The sequence below is a fragment of the Halichoeres trimaculatus genome, unplaced genomic scaffold, assembly GCF_033239565.1.
Source record: "Halichoeres trimaculatus isolate MK-OKI-2021-1 unplaced genomic scaffold, fHalTri1.1 fHalTri1_scaffold_17, whole genome shotgun sequence".
NCBI lineage: Eukaryota > Metazoa > Chordata > Actinopteri > Labriformes > Labridae > Halichoeres > Halichoeres trimaculatus.
In genome coordinates this window covers 10,007,888-10,025,178 of record NW_027437195.1, presented here as the reverse complement: position 1 = coordinate 10,025,178, position 17,291 = coordinate 10,007,888, and the positions used below count along the sequence as shown (strand labels likewise).

Here is a 17,291-nt window from a genome sequence, read left to right as displayed (position 1 = left end):
GCTGATCAAACTTTTCCTGATATATTCTCTTCTTTAAAGGTATTGTTTTAAGTGATTTAACTAAATTATTCATGTTCTCTTTCTCCAACTGATGGCTGTGACGTATATATATACAGTGCTGGCCAAAAGTATTGGCACCCCTGCAATTCTGTCAGATAATGATCAATTTCTCCCAGAAAGTGATCGCAATTACAAATGGTTTGGTATTAATATCTTCATTTATTTTGTCTTTAATGGAAAACCACAAAAAGAATTGTCAAAAAGCCAAATTGGATATAATTCCACACAAAACATAAAAAAGGGGGTGGACAAAAGTATTGGCACCCTTTGAAAAATCATGTGATGCGTCTCTAATTTGTGTAATTAACAGCACCTGATACTTACCTGTGGCACATAACAGGTGGTGGCAATAACTAAATCACACTTGCAGCCAGTTAAAATGGATTAAAGTTGACTCAACCTCTGTAATGTGTCCTTGTGTGTACCACATTGAGCATGGAGAAAAGAAAGAAGACCAAAGAACTGTCTGAGGACTTGAGAAGCAAAATTGTGAGGAAGCATGGGTAATCTCAAGGCTACAAGTCCATCTCCAAAGACCTGAATGTTCCTGTGTCTACCGTGCGCAGTGTCATCAATAAATTTAAAGCCCATGGCACTGTGGCTAATCTCCCTAGATGTGGACGGAAAAGACAAATTGATGAGAGATTTCAACGAAAGATTGTGCGGATGGTGGATAAAGAACCTCGACTAACATCCAAACAAGTTCAAGCTGTCCTGCAGTCCGAGGGTACAACAGTGTCAACCCGTACTATACGTCGGCATCTGAATGAAAAGGGACTCTATGGAAGGATACCCAGGAAGACCCCACTTCTGACCCAGAGACATAAAAAAGCCAAGCTGGAGTTTGCCAAAACTTACCCGAGAAAGCCAAAAACATTTTGGAAGAATGTTCTCTGGTCAAATGAGACAAAAGTAGAGCTTTTTGGGAAAAGGAATCAACTTAGAGTTTACAGGAAAAAAAATGAGGCCTACAAAGAAAAGAACACGGTCCCCACAGTCAAACATGGCGGAGGTTCCCTGATGTTTTGGGGTTGCTTTGCTGCCTCTGGCACTGGACTGCTTGACTGTGTGCATGGCATTATGAAGTCTGAAGAATACCAACAAATTTTGCAGCGTAATGTAGGGCCCAGTGTGAGAAAGCTGGGTCTCCCTCAGTCATGGGTCTTCCAGCAGGACAATGACCCAAAACACACTTCAAATAGCACAAGAAAATGGTTTGAGAGAAAGCACTGGAGACTTCTAAAGTGGCCAGCAATGAGTCCAGACCTGAATCCCATAGAACACCTGTGGAGAGAGCTCAAAATAGCAGTTTGGAGAAGGCACCCTTCAAATCTCAGGGACCTGGAGCAGTTTGCCAAAGTAGAATGGTCTAAAATTCCAGCAGAGCATTGTAAGAAACTCACTGATGGTTACCAGAAGCGGTTGTTCACAGTTATTTTGTCTAAAGGTTGTACTACCAAGTATAAGGCTGAGGGTGCCAATACTTTTGTCCGGCCCATTTTTGGAGTTTTGTGTAAAATGATAATTGATTTGACTTTTTTTTCATTCTCTTTTGTGCTTTTTCATTGCAAGCAAGATAAATGAAGATATTAATACCAAAGCATTTGTAATTGCAATCATTTTCTGGGAGAAATTGAGCATTATCTGACAGAATTGCAGGGGTGCCAATACTTTTGGCCAGCACTGTATATATATATATATATATATATATATATATATATATATATATATATACCTACCTAAACCAGTCATTTTCAAAGTGAATGACAGTGAGCCTCCCTTCAGAGAACATGGAGTCACCAGGGTGTCCCCTATATGTTAATAAAAGAAATATTAATAATAAATGAATTATCCACTCTGGGTTTTAACCACAAATACTTAAGTATTTATTGTGAACATTCAGTCAAAATAAAGTCTTCCATATTTTGGTAAATATAGGTAAGAACTAGGTTGAATGCCTACAGCATTTGTGCATTTATGATAATGACTTGACTTCAAAAAAACATGAAAATAAAATAAGATGACAGCTCTTGAGTCTAGAAAGAAATCAGCCACTACAGCAGCAAAGAATAAAAGTTTAATAAATAATGTAGTAGTTAAAAAACAGTGCAATTACAGATAAATCATAAACCAGGGGTCTGCAACCTGCTGCTCTGGAGCCTCATGCAGCTGTATGACTCCTTTACTGTGGATCCTTGTAAATTTAAAGAATTATTATTAAAAAAAAAATTTTCTTACAGAAGTTATCGATAATTGTAGACATTGACACTAAATAAACATTTTGATGAACTAAATATGCATCACATCTAACAATAAAGACCCCCACCATCGCCACTTCTACTTCACCTCCTCCAACATCAACAGCCCACCAACTTTCCATGCAGCTTTGGCTAACCTCAATTTTTACACCCCTGGTAAGATTACTAAACCTACAAAAAGACAAGATTTTTATCTTGTGGGAATGGATTCATTACACTGGCAATGTGTCGGCTTGATATACATGCTTGATAGGTGAAAGGTATTAGCCAACAACAAACACAGAAACTACAACAGAAATATGGTATAATGAGGATATGTTTAAAAAACCAAAGTACTCTTTCCAAAATATATATATATATTTTTTTCAAATTTTATAAATTTTTGTTTTTCAAAATTTTAGTACATTTTTTTCAATTTCAAATTTATATATTTTTTTCCAATTTTTTACTGTTTTTAAACACATGGAAAATTTTACATATTATTTGAATTGAATCTTTTGAACTTTTAATTTTTTTTTAATCTCACATTTTTGCATTTTTTTGAACTGTTCAACTTTTTTTACATGTTTTTTTTTTTTTTACTTTTTTATTTCAAAGCAGTTCTTTTTTAGTTTAATACATTTTTTGAAAGTTTTCAAAATTTTTGAAACATCAACATTTTTTAAAATATTTTTGAAATTTCAAAAAACTTTGATTTCTTTTGCAAATTTATAAAATCAAAAAGTGAAACATTACTTTTTCAATTTCATAAAACAAAAAACTTCTTGTTTAGATAAGTATTTAGTAGATTTTTACTTTGTATGCATTTTTTACTACATTCTTACAAAGATGAAGTAGATTCTGTTGCAAAATGCCTCCTATTGAAGTAAAGGTTGTAGACCCCTGCCATATACATTAGTGTTTTTAGCATTCACAAATTCTTGTGAAGGTGACCATTTAAAATTAGATTTTTTATATGAAGTAGTAGATTGAAAATTCACAGTAAGTAACCACACATTGTGGTGCTGAGACCCCTTAATTGACACAAGAGACCTCCTGTACACTTCAAATGCAAAATTTTGGGAGGTGTCTGGAGAAGTTTATTTTGCCATATGCCGGTTGGCTGGGTTAATATGTTTATAAATGTGTGTATGTGAGAGTTGTCCTCAGCTCTCTGTTTGCCCTCATGTGTTCACAGATACATAAATGCATGTGTGTACACACACAGACAAGCACACTCCATATAGCAGACGGACAGTCTAGGCAAATAATGTCACAACCTTGGCACACTGGTCTTACAGTTTCTGCACTTACTCCTAAATTCAGCCTTTTAATTTTTTTGTGTGTCCTTTTTTTTCCTGCCCTTTTCTGCGCCTCCCCTGGAACTCTTTCCTTTCTCAGCAGCAGATGGTAACTGTAAATGCAAACAAAGGGATCATACATTTCCACTTCAAGCCTGCTGCTGAGCCAAATGAGCCTTCGGGAAAATCAATCAGTACAGGATAACAAATCATAAGTTTAGAATGGAAACAGGAAATGTAAACAAACAAACAAAATTACTTTTATTCAGAAGTAATATTTGAAATTAAACGACTAAAAGTGACATCCTGTTAACGTCTGCACAGTGGTGCAGTTACTGTGGACATCATAAATGGCTGTTCAGTAGACATTGAAAAAAGATGCTGTCTGGAGTCTGTCGTCTGCACCTTCAGGGGGCCAAAACTAGACATCCAAAAATGACTGTGAAAGGATGTCCCTTGAACACCTCAGGCTCACTCAAAAAGCTGACGTTTAAATGTCGAACTGCACATTGACATCCAAGTGGGGTTGTCGTTAGACGCCAAAATAGCAGACTTAATTTAAGTTGTGTAGAAGTCCAGAATTAGTCTTGGACTGACATACGTGATAAAGACTTGATCTGCACGTCCATCAGACATCTAATGTTTAGTGGGAAAAAGATAGCAGGCTGGTGACGGACACTGGAGCTGGGGTATCTGTCTGTTAATAGATTATACAGCACAGCCCCAAAACACAATTTGGATATCAGAGGGACTTCTATTCTGGATTTTGGGTTCAGGAGGCAGCGTTAAAATGAGCAATCAACAACTTTAGAACATGAACACTTCAGTTAGCCTCCAAATTGAGAATGTTATTAAAACAGATACAGAGATGAGTTTCAGTGAGGATTATCAGAGAAACAATAAGCACATTTTTTTTGTGTCTGTGGAAAAAAGAGACGATAGGAAATCAAGGTGGGGTTTTCAGGTGGAGAAGGTGTTTGAGTGCGGAGCAGAAGGAGTGGAGGAGTCTCAGTGTGTCTGCAGAGAGTGTGTAAAAGGACAGAGCAGCCCACACACATTAACTCTCTGATGATGCTGGACCTAACACTGTGTCTGAGAGTGGAGCTGGTCTCAGATTAGTTCAGACTGCAGCACTGACCGTCACCTCCACCTGCTGTGATTCCTCTGTCAGTCACCGCTGTATGAAGCCCTCCTCTTCCTCTTTCTCACGGTAACACAGTGCAGTCAGAGCCTCTCCACACACAGGCAGCTGCTGCTGCTTCACCATCTCAGGGTCACCAGAACTCTAACAGAGTACCCTCCCAGCTGCAGAGAAGACCAATCAGTGTTAACACTGACTGAACAAAAGTGGACACAACCACAGTGACATTATCCAATTCTTTCCTGACCGAGACCATAAAGCCTCGAGTCGAGGATAGTGTGATTGTGTGACAACCACTGCTTTGAAAACTGAGGAAAACAAGAGAGCTTGCCAATCTTTCCACTGGAAAAACCTGAAAACTAAGTGTTTTCCACCAATTACCACTTAAAACAACACAAATCAACAAATAATTTTGTGTTAGCTCGATGTCAGCTGATGTAAGATCCAATTCGACTGTAAAGAGTAAATAATGAGATCACAGGGTGGTCAAAATTCACTGGTTGAGTTTATTTAAAGAGACTGTGAGGGGGATCTGTTTTAATCAGATTGCAGCGACACCTTTTGGCACAGAGTTGCACAGATAATGTTGTGAAGACATAAATCCTTACTCATTAGCTGCCGCTGACGTCCATAAATGTCAATTCAATTACAACCATTGACTGGGTCTATAGATGTGAATGGTTTTTCAACAAGGGGAGACAGGGTCTTGTGGAGAGACTGTTTTTTTTTTTTTTTAATCAAAAACGGGAAAAAAAGACATCTTGTCTTCTTTGGGTAGTTTTGGTGTTTATATAGTCACAGAACACAATATAGCAATGGGTTTTTAGAAACTGGAGATAAAAATTGCAAATTGTACAAAAAGTTGATAAAAGAGTTCTCAGTGCAAACACTGACCTCAGGGTCTCCAGTCTGTAGAGAGGACTCTCCTTAAGATCAGACAAAAGCTTCACTGAATCCTGTAGGTTGTTAAAGCTCAGCTCCAGCTCTCTCAGATGGGAGGGGTTGGACTTCAGAGCAGAGGCCAGGGAAGCACAGCTGATCTCTGATAAACTGCATTCACTCAATCTGAATCAAAAATAAACGATTAAGAAAAAAGATGTATTATCTAATCATATGTGTTCATGTTGTAAATGTGTAGATCAACATTACAAAGACTTAATCAAAGACTGTTTAAGTTCGTACTTAACCAAAAGTAGGGCAAAGAAAGTGAGATGTCGTTTCAGAAAAACATCTGCACATTTCAAATTTGATTTTATAAACGTGTCAAAACCGTTGGTACAGGGTTAGGGTTAGGGTTAGGGTTAGGGTAACATGTTTTCCATCATGGGCCATCAGCTTTTTTTTTTTATCAACTCTCTGTAAATGTTGGTGAACCAGGAGACCAGGATCTGGAGTTTGAAGTCAACAGCCGAGGGTCTTTATTTCAAGATGTTAAATCATTGGGGAACAAATCAGGACTGAAGGCAGGTCAGTTCAGCACCTGGACTCTTCGAGTACAGAGTTGTTGAACTCCATGCATAACGCGGTTTGTCACTGGCTCTTGGAAATCTGTAAGGTCTTCCTAAAAAAGTTGTTGTCTGGATGGCAGCATATGTTGCTCCTAAACCGGCAGATATTGTTCAGCATTAATGGATCCTTCACAGATGTGTAAGTCTCACATGACATGGACTCTTCTGATCCCTAGACCATCGGGGATGCTGGCTTGAAACTATGAGCCAAAAACAAGCTGGGCTCTCCTTCTCCTCTTTAGGGCAGAGGACACAGCGTCCAGGATTTTAGAAGAGAACATTAAAGTCTTATTCATCAGACCACTTCCCCTTGGTACATCAGAAATTAATTTTGGCCCAGAGAAGCAGCTCATGTTTGGGACCGATTGCATCATGTTTGTAAGCGTTCCTCTTTCTATGGAAGCCTTATGTTGCATTTATTGATGCAACAACAAACGGTTCACTGACAGTGGGTTTACAATGTAGTTTGTTTTGGACCTAAAGCTTATATTCCTAAATAATGAATCTTTTCAGTCTCAATATTTACATTACTGTCTTCACTTCATTTTTAGTTCAATACACAGTTTGAATGATTTGTAAAACATTAAATACTGTCGTTATAAGTGAACAGTTGTTAAGGTTTTTAGAACTTCTCTTCTTCTCTAACTTTGGGCAACATTAAGAATGAGAGACATGAAAATATGACCAAAAGAATTTGATGTGGATTAAGTGATGCATAGAACAACACAATTGTTAAACAGAGAGTCAGTGAACTCACCTCAGTATTTCCAGTCTGCAGAGTGGACTCTCCAGAGATCCACACAGTATCTTCACTCCTGAATCCTGCAGCTTATTGTTTCCACTCAGCTCCAGCTCTCTCAGACGGGAGGGGTTGGACTTCAAAGCAGAGGCCAGAGAAGCACAGCTAATCTCAGACAGACTGCAGTAACTTAATCTATATAAGAAAATAAAAGGATGGAGCTGTATTGAATAGGGTTCCAGTGGACTGAGTCTGTAGGAAATGACACATTTTTGCAAGTATCACATGAAATTGATGATGGACACATGTTGTTAACATGTAGCACTCCTTGCAAACCCATGTCTCATATACATCTCTTTTATTAATTGTCAAAGTTGTTGAAATTAGTCCAGGTGTTTGATTTATTAACCAATGGTGGTTTCCTTGTTTTTTTATGTTGTTTTTTTTTTCTGTGGTACCTTCATGTTTCATCATTAACTTTCTCGTACATGCTGACTGTTGACTCCGCCAGCCTCACCAGGAATTCCCTCAACATCTTAATGAACTGGACCACAAAAGCTAAATAAATGTTATTTATGCAGTACCACCACTCATTTATTTCTTTTGATTAATATAATTTAAAAGATGGAAACATGACAGTCATACAAGTATCAGTTCATATTGTAATACTATACAACTTTCACATTAAATTAATCGCAGCACCAGAATAAAACTGACCTCAGAGTCTCCAGTTTGCAGAGTGGACTCTCCAGAAAACCACACAGCTGCTCCACTCCTGAATCCTGCAGCTTGTTTTTACCCAGCTCCAGCTCTCTCAGATAAGGAGGGTTGGACTTAAGAGCGGAGGCCAGAGAAGCACAGCTGATCTCTGACAAACTGCATGATGACAATCTAAATACAGCATAAATGATAATTATCAAATCTCATTTATTGTTAAATAAGATGTGTTCATGTTTGTAATGTGCTTTACATCACAAAATCCTGACCATCAGTCAGTGAACTGACCTCAGAGTCTTCAGTCTGCAGTGTGGACTCCTCAGACCAGAAAACAAAAGCGTCGTCCCTGAATCTTTCAGTTTGTTGTTGCTCATGTCCAGCTCTCTGAGATGGGAGGGGTTGGACTTCAGAGCAGAGGCCACAACTTCACAGTGGATCACTGAGAGCAGACTTCTGGAAAGTCTGTTACAAAGTTTGTTAAGATAAGAGAGCAGACTTCATACTTTTTGAGAACATAGCTAAACTTTAAAAAAAGAATGCAATCAAAAATTAGTCTAAGACAATTCAAGGACAAAGTATATCATAATGTTTACTTCTCTGTTTTCTTGTTTAAATTAGACTGGAACAATTCTTAAAGATTTAATCCGATGTTTATTTCTAAACTATGGGTCTACTCTGATTTTTAATGTTGATCTCAGGGAAACTTACTGAGCCTTCCTGCAGTTCCTCACAGCTGGAATTAATCTCAGTCGTCCTTGGACTGACGTGTTGTACTTCTCCAGATCTAACTCCTCCAGAACCTCCTCTGACATCTGCAGCATGTAGGCCAGAGCAGAGCACTGGATCTCAGAGAGTTCCTGCTCTGATCTGTTCTCTGACCTCAGGAACTCTTGGATCTCCTGATGGACTGAGGGGTCCTTCATCTCCGTCAGACAGTGGAAGATGTTGATGCTTCTGTCAGGAGAGACCCCACGACTGTTCATCTTCTTCAGGTTGTTGATGACTCTTTGGATCATCTCTGGACTGTTGTCTGTGTGACCCAGCAGACCCCCCAAGAGTCTCTGGTTTGACTTCAAAGACAGTCCATGAAGGAAGCGCACAAACAGGTCCAGGTGACCAGTTTTACTTCTCAGGGACCTTTTCATGGCTTTATCCAAGAAGACTTTCAAACAAGAGTTACTGTCATCACTTTTAACACTAGTTTGACTGCCATTATCATCATTTTCATCAGCGCTCCAGTCATAAACATAAAGTCCTTGATCTTCCTCACCAATGTCATCGTGTTCATTGTCTTGTTCCTTCAGAAAGTCCTCCAGTACTGCTGTGTCTGTGTGTGTGAAACAGTGGAACATGTAGACGGCAGCCAGAAACTCCTGAACGCTCAGATGAACGAAGCAGTAGACGGTTTTCTGGAAGATCACACTCTCTCTTTTGAAGATCTCGGTACAAACTCCTGAGTACACCAAGGCCTCAGTGACGTCCAGACCACAGCGCTCCAGGTCTTCTTGGTAGAACATGATGTTTCCTTCCTCCAGTTGTTCAAATGCCAGCCTGCCCAGCTTCAGGAGAACTTCTCCGTCAGCCTCCATCAGCTCCTGAGGACTGGTCTGAGGACTGGTCTCATGACCCTCAGCGAACTTCTTCTTCTTCCTCTGAGTCTGAACCAGCAGGAAGTGTGAGTACATGTCAGTCAGGGTCTTGGGCAGCTCTCCTCTCTGCTCTGTGCTCATCATGTGCTCCAGAACTGTAGCAGTGATCCAGCAGAAGACCGGGATCAGACACATGATGTGGAGGCTCCTGGAGGTCTTGATGTGTGAGATGATTCTGCTGGACACATCTTCATCCCTGAACCTCCTCCTGAAGTACTCCTCCTTCTGGGCATCAGTGAAGCCTCGTACTTCTGTCAGCCTGTCCACGCGTGAAGGAGGGATCTGAATGGCTGCTGCAGGTCGAGAAGTGATCCAGACCAGAGCTGAGGGAAGCAGGTTCCCCTGTATGAGGTTAGTTAACAGCAGGTTTACAGAGCACTCCTGTGTGACGTCAGACACACGCTGAGTGTTGTTAAAATCCAGAGACAGTCTGCTTTCGTCCAGGCCGTCAAAGATGAACAACAGTTTACAGACAGCCAGCGTCTCTGCTGTCAGCTTATCTAATGTTGGATGGAAAACATGGATCAGCTTGAGGAGACTGTAGCGCTGGTCTTTGATCAGGTTCAGCTCCCTGAATGAAAGCAGAAGCAGCAGACTGAGGTCTTGGTTTTCAGAGCCCTCTGCCCAGTCCAGAGTGAACTTCTGCACTGAGAAAGTTTTTCCAATCCCAGCCACGCCGTTTGTCAGAACCACTCTGATGACTTTCTGTTGCTCAGGTAAGGCTTTAAAGATTTCCTGGACCTTGATGGGAGTGTCCTGGAGGATCTCTTTCTTGGAGGCTGTCTCCAGCTGTCTCACCTCATGTTGGGTATTCACCTCTTCACTTGGTCCCTCTGTGATGTAGAGCTCAGTGTAGATCCTGTTGAGGAGGGTTCTACTTCCTGTTTCATCAGTTCCCTCAGTCACAAGTTCACATCTCCTCCTCAGACTGATCTTGTGGTTATTTAAAACCTCCTGCAGACCAGGTGGCTCTGAAAAAAGACAAAGAAGAGTGAGAAAAACAAAGTAAATCCCTGAGGACATGTCAGGCTTGGTGAGTTGATTTAATCAACAAAGTTTTTCTTGCTGTTTAACGTGCTAAAAATGAGACATTTCTACCAGCGTTGTAGTATTCTAGTTCAGCATGAAATAGAGGAGGAGGAGAAGGTTTCAAGCTTATTTATGAATAAATACTCGGAAAACTATAATGTATGTTTCTTACGGTACAAGGTCCTAATAACAGATCAGACTTCAGCTACAGCTCGTAGAAGTGTTTGTTTACCCGTACTCCATGTTCACATGTTGTCTCTTTTACAGAAACAGTTTGTGGCAAGATGTGAAAGGAGGTGCCAGTTCTACAATTCTATTTAAAGGACACTTTCATCCAAAGCAACGAACAACACAAGCAAAAGTTCAGACTAGAGTAGTAGTAGTAGCAGTAGTTTATATAAGTTTATATCAGACAAAATAATGACAATAACAATAATAGTACTAAAAATATAGTCATATTAATGATAATAATGATGATAATAATAAACAAACATACAAAAAATACGCTACAGAAGCCAAACACATGAAAAATAAGCAATAAAACATATCAAATGATTCAATAAGAAAAATAAATCATATATCCGAAAAGGAGTGAGTAGAAGTGTAGAAGTTAATCTTATTTATACCCACCCCCTCTACTTAATAGTTTATAATCAATTTATCAATTTTCTGCTCAATATATATATATATATATATATATATATATATATATATATATATATATATATATATATATATATATATATATATATATATATATGTATAAACCTTAGTTAATGCAACAAAATGCTTCAAGTTATTTTACTTGCAGGTGCTGCCATCTAGTGCCAGAGGAAGTGCTCCCCCTTCAAAATTACTGTCATCACAGGTGATTCATTCTTTTTTTTTATTTTTTTTTTTTTTTTGCTTTTAGCGACTTAAAATCAACGTCAACAAAAATATTCAACCTTCAACAACAATCAGTAATCAGTGCTAAATATTCACCTTCTGATTTATTCTACCTCTGAGGACAAAGAGGAGAAATATCAGATCAAGTGCCCCCAAAGTGCTCCTGAACAGATGAATCTTCAGACATTTCTTTAAAGTAAATAGGGACTCTGCAGATTGTATGGAGTTGGGTAATTTATTCCACCATATGGGAACAAAAGAGGAGAAGAGTCTGGCTTGAGATTTAGGGGCCATTTACATGACAACGGTTTTGGGATATGATGCATAAGTATTGTTATGTTCAACCTCTCCTTTACAGGGGAACAGCGTTTTAACAGACCCAAATGGCCTGTTTCTGTGTAAACACAGATCTTCTTGTCACTGTTTTGTAAGACAGAAAAAGAGCTTCGACTTGGACTTCTCACTTGGACTTAGAATTCCTATGATGGTCAAAAAAATCTTTTGTACAGTCTGACAGGATGTCACCATGTCACCTAAACAAGATGTGTATATGTTTTCCCAAAAATTAGACAAGTTTACAGTCTTACTTTGTTGTGTATTGTCTTCACAGTGGAGACAGGAGGAGTCTCCTGGTGAACCGGCCTGGTCCCAGTATGAGGCGAGGCACTGTGTGCAGAACCTGTGTCCACAGCTGATAGAGACTGGATCCTTCAGGAAGTCCTGACACACAGCACAGTAGGACGGCTGTTCCTCCACAAAAACAGGACTCCTCTTCCTCCCCCTGTGAACACGTCCTTAAATTTATAGGATTTGTTGACTGATGTGCAAAAATAAAGACTAGCGAGACTAAAAACAGGATCAAGAAGCTTCTGTGAAGGGGTAACAGAGGGAAGGTGCCTTTTGTCTACTTTTTTTGCCCATGAGGTAGCAAAAATGTTACATTTTCCTGCTATACAGAGTAGATTATGAAGATATGAAAGTAAACAGTGGCTCATACTATTAAATAAACAAAACTTGTAGTGTGCTGGTTTGGAAAAACTCCAAGTGACCAGGGAACTGGTTATGTGCAGCTGATCTCCATACCTCACAACTATTTACACCACGGCTGAGCTCAGTCACCACACAGGCAACTAGCAGGGTATGACAGAGGATTAGGGCCACTTAAAAGAAAAGGGGGCAAACTACCTCGCTGTGATTGCAAAGAGGCGTCGATTTTGTAAAAGCAATGTTCCACTGATGAGTTATTGAGCAGAGAAAGCTGAATCTGTATCTTTCTGACTTTAACAAAGTCCTTAACAAAGCCACAGTTTCTTGGCTATTTTTAGGGTCCTTTTACCTATGAAAATATTATGCTGCTGTGCCAAAAGATGAAATAATTCCTTATTTGTGAAACCTTTACTAAGGTATAGCTTCACAAAATGCTCCATGTTTCTCATTTTCGCAAAGTCAACTGCTGCTTTTCTGATAGCCTAGCTATAGACTAACACAAAGACTTTTTTCTCATAAATTTATGACTTTGTCTTTGTATATTTATAAGATTAATCTCTTTGTAACTTGACCCTAATTTTCAGTTGTACGCTAGGGGTGGGCGATACTGGGAATTTTGGTATCGATCTGATACCAAGTAAATACAGGGCTAGTATCACCGATACTGATACCGATACTTTTTACATGAAATGTAATGATCATTGAATAATTTTGTGATTTTGCCTTGAGTTGGTTGATTTTGATTATGATTATGGTAAAACACAGCACAAAGATTTTAGGCAATAAAAATGCTTTGTATTTTCTAACCCCAACAATAGAACAAAAGATATACTTTATAAAAGTAATAAAATAATCATTCTACCACAATTGTTTTAGGAAAAAAAATCACTAGTGCAAAATAACAAAATGGTTGCTCCCATTTGCACAGAGAAGCGGCAAATGGAGGAAAGTAAAGTGAATTGTTAGATGTCATAAGAGGAACTGCAGTATCGATCTCATCACGCTAGTATCGATCCGATACCAATACTCATCTTGGTATCGATATTATCGATATTTAGATCAATATGCCCACCCCTATTGTACGCAGGGTCTGGGTAACAAATGGTTTTGGAAAGAGCTACAAATCAGCGAAGAAACTAACTAGTGCTTTGATTTAACCATTGTTTTAAGTTTTAAAACCTTTTTCCTTTAGGAAGACATCTCATCTTTTCAACCACATTCCACATTATTTGTTACCCAGATAATAATCAATTATACTTAACAATGCAGCCAGATGAAACTGCAAGAAGAGCTGCAATTTCTTATGATTAAAGAAAAAAATTGTGATTCCAAAAAATAAAAAAATAAAAACCCTACACACACATTATGTTTAATAATAATGGAAAAAACTAATCCATGCATTTATTTCTGTGAGGTTGGTTTGTGTATTTACTTTCGAATCAAATGCATGAACCTCCTCACGTAGCCACAGATGTCAGAGTTTCTAACCCTATCTCTTCAACTTAGCTCTGAAACAAATCCCCGGCTCAGTAGTATGACACCCTGTTAGCACACTCTCCAGCCCCCCTTACGAATCAGGACTGTGACCGCAATCTACCAATCTGCTTGCACTGTCTCAGACGACACAGTTACACCACTTAGATTAGGTGGTGGATGAATGCCAAGATACTGAAGATGTCATAAAATATTTTACCTTGAATTGTTCTATTTAAGCTTACAAATTCATTGGAATAGAAATGTCCACAAAAGAGTTAGCTGAGCCACACTGGGTTTCTTACTTTGTGTCTGAGGGTCCAGGCTCATTCCTGAAGCATAGAGGACTAGCTATGGACTGGTTACTTTTCAGGGACAGACAGCTGGGTCCAGGACACTCTGCTCTGTCCTCCTCTTCCTCCAATCTGGCACTCATGTTGTGAGTTGAAGTCAGTCTGAAGGTCAAACAGAGAAACTCACAGAGAGCTCAACACACAAGAACCAAGAGAAAAAAAGTCTGTTCTTTAGTCAAAAAAAAAAAAAAAAACCCAATCAAATTACCCAAATTACCTACTCAACATTACTTCATCTGTGACTTTAGACTTTTAGGATTGACACTCACCACCTGAGACATGAAAAGCTTCAGCTACAAGGTTTCCTCCTTGATCTCAAAGATCTAGCTCATAGACTCTGTTATCTTGACCTCTTTAAGGAAGTCGCATAGCTTTCTTATGTTTACATGTCACTTTATCAGTGCCTCTCTTGGCCTCAACAGGTTAAATTTTAACAGCTCAAAACACATGAAGAAGTTATTGACCATAATAATCACACTAATCCCTGTTAAAACAACATGATACAGACAGAGAAAAAAGGACAAAAACATTATCTGACACATTTTTTTTGCACCCTTAAAGTTTCTTGGTAAATGGTCAGCAATTGTTATAATTCTTATTTTTTATCTTAAGGAATTGAAGCTGTTCTGGTAGTTTCATCTGGCTCTAATGATAAGTATCACGTGTGTATAACTGTGATGAGTATAACTGTATTTGAAAAGTTTGCAGAAAGAATCTAAACAAAATCCTGTGAGACTTCCATAACTTTTAAAGTTCTCAGAAAGGTAGAAGATAAAATCAATAATTCTGTAAGAGATCAACTAACCACACTGCTGTAAGTATGTAAGCTGAATCTGGTGTCGTTAACTTTTTTGTTTTTCATTTTCCAGGTTGAGACTCCCCTTGTTTTCACCCAACTGTTTTCTTTTCCAAATTTTGGAAAATAAATTGATGAGCAAAGCTACTTGCAAAGCTCTTTAGTCAAATCTCTGCTTAACTTTTCTTTGACGTAAAGTCATCAAAATTTGTGAAAAAAAAAAATTACAAGGGAGTTGTGTTACAATAAATATTTGTGTTATGTTGTGATTTTTGCTCAAACAGCTGTTTTGGTGGCTAGGCATTACTCATTTTCTGTAAGGACCAATCCCCTAGACCTGTATACCCTCCTTGATGTGAAAAAAAAAACATATATCAGCAGAGTTATAATTCAGATAGGCTTGAAATGAAAATCTAGGAATAATTTCTTCTCTGTGACTGGCAGCTCAAAAGACAGTTTAAAAGGGGGGTAATAATTTTTCCCCCCTGCTTTAAACTATCTTTAAGATTAGAATTTTACCTTTGCCAAGGAGGTTATGTTTTTGGGAGAGTTCGACTGTTTATATGTGAACAAGACAACTTGAAAAGTAACAAATGAATCTTGATGACATTTTCAGGAAATGTTTAAAATGGGATAAAGACAAAGTGATTAATTTTTGGAGGTGATCTGAATCACCGTCTGGATCCAGGATTTTTTAAAAGGATTCTTTATCATTGTGAGAGAGGGCTGTTTTCATCATATGTGTATATAACTCCATGATAAATGGTCGGATTGCTTTGCAAAAGAATACAAGACAAGGTCACAATCCTTTCTGACAGATGTAAAAGTATGATTCAGATCCTGGCAATATTCTGGATACTAAGATCCAGAATATGAAATATGTACTGGGTCATCATAATTTTCAACACTGTCAGGAAACAAATTATCGTACAAACCTGCAACTAACACCAAATTGTAGCAGACAGTCAGCTGAAAGGGAGTATAACATTAAAGTAGGACTAAAGTGTTGGTGACAATCACAATATGCTTGGTGGAGGTCTGCACTCTCTGAGTGCTTCCAGTTTAAATATGGGACACAAATACATTTTAGGAGAAATTTAACATAACCAAGATTTCTCACTTTTTGTCTGAGGGTCCAGGCTCATTCCTGAAGCATAGAGTAGCTATGGACTGGTCACTCTTCAGGGGCAGACAGCTGGGTCCAGCAGTCTCTGCTCTGTCTTCCTCTTCCTCTAATCCGTCACTCATGTGCTCCGAAGTCTGAAAGGTTAAACAGAAAAACTTACTGAGAACAAACAAGAATCGGGACCAATAAGTCTGTCCCAAAGTCACACCCAGGATTTAGACACAGTAATGTAGAAACAAAAACACACAAGAGCCAGACCTCCTGTGTTCATTTCTCAATCCAGCTGCTGAATTCATTTGAACCTTTCCTTCTTTAACAGTTCAGAGAGAGAAAACTTCATCTAAGACTTTAGAAGTGATATGATACAATGTTGGATTAACACTCACCACACTCTGTTGTCCTACTTTGTTCTATCCATGGTGTAAGAGGAGTCTGTACTGACATTTTAACACTTTCACTTTCAGAGCTCGGGACCTGTTCTCAGAAATCACATGACCAGCTGCTGCCCTCTTCTGTACTTAAAGGAAAATTAGAAAACGCATCCAGGGTTTTTTGTGTGTGTATGTGAGGAAAAGTGGGTTACAAGATGTTTTTGCTGTTGGTTTATGCTTTTCTCTTTTCCCAAAGAATATTTTATAATATTTGAAAATTCAGAAGTTAATTTAATCATGATGGAACTAGTAACTATTGAGGTACAATCTGTGGCTCTAACATTGGCAAGATAACTTTTGGGTTAGGCTTTAAAAAGTAAATAAAATGTGTTGGGTTTCTGTTGTGACAATTACACCAACATTTGTTGATGTCAAATGGGCCATGACAAGGTGCATTTAACCAAAAGGATTTACTCATTATGAATCAAATCCATCAGATGAATAAAAAATCATTAAAGGTCAAAATAATTGCCCCTCTGTAAAATTTCAAGTCTTTTTTTTTTTAAAACAAACAAACAAACAAACAAAAGCAAAAAAAAAAAAAAAAAAAACAGAAAAGAAGCCAAAGCACAAACCACTGTAGTGCTTTCACCATGTGCTTTAACTTTGTGATGCTCACAGCTTATAATCAATCCAATTCAAACTGAGGGTTGTCCCACACATTACGCGCGGTATATAAACTTCACCTCAAGCTTTGTGCTGTCATTGGGGCTGAACGCATCATGACAAAAAAAAACAAAAAAAAACAACATAACAGTTTAGACATAACAAAAAAGAAGAAGAAAAAAGCACTCAAATATTTACATGAGCAAAATTTTTTTAACACCAAAATATTCCGTAAAAGTACAGGAAACTT

At 38.3% G+C, this 17,291-nt stretch overlaps 1 protein-coding gene across 1 annotated transcript; it reads right to left on the bottom strand.

Moving 5' to 3' along the window:
* Positions 1-4,126: 4,126 nt before the first annotated feature.
* On the bottom strand, positions 4,127-16,454 carry LOC141806053 (protein NLRC3-like). The gene is made up of 11 exons (XM_074691280.1): positions 16,391-16,454; positions 15,999-16,138; positions 14,035-14,184; positions 11,857-12,050; positions 8,974-10,323; positions 8,412-8,865; positions 7,992-8,165; positions 7,704-7,877; positions 7,005-7,181; positions 5,634-5,804; positions 4,127-4,903 (listed from the first exon to the last, which is right to left on the bottom strand). The coding sequence occupies exons 2-11, from the start codon at positions 16,124-16,126 to the stop codon at positions 4,873-4,875; spliced, it is 3,003 nt and encodes a 1,000-aa protein (XP_074547381.1). The 5' UTR covers positions 16,127-16,138; positions 16,391-16,454; the 3' UTR covers positions 4,127-4,872.
* Positions 16,455-17,291: the final 837 nt, after the last annotated feature.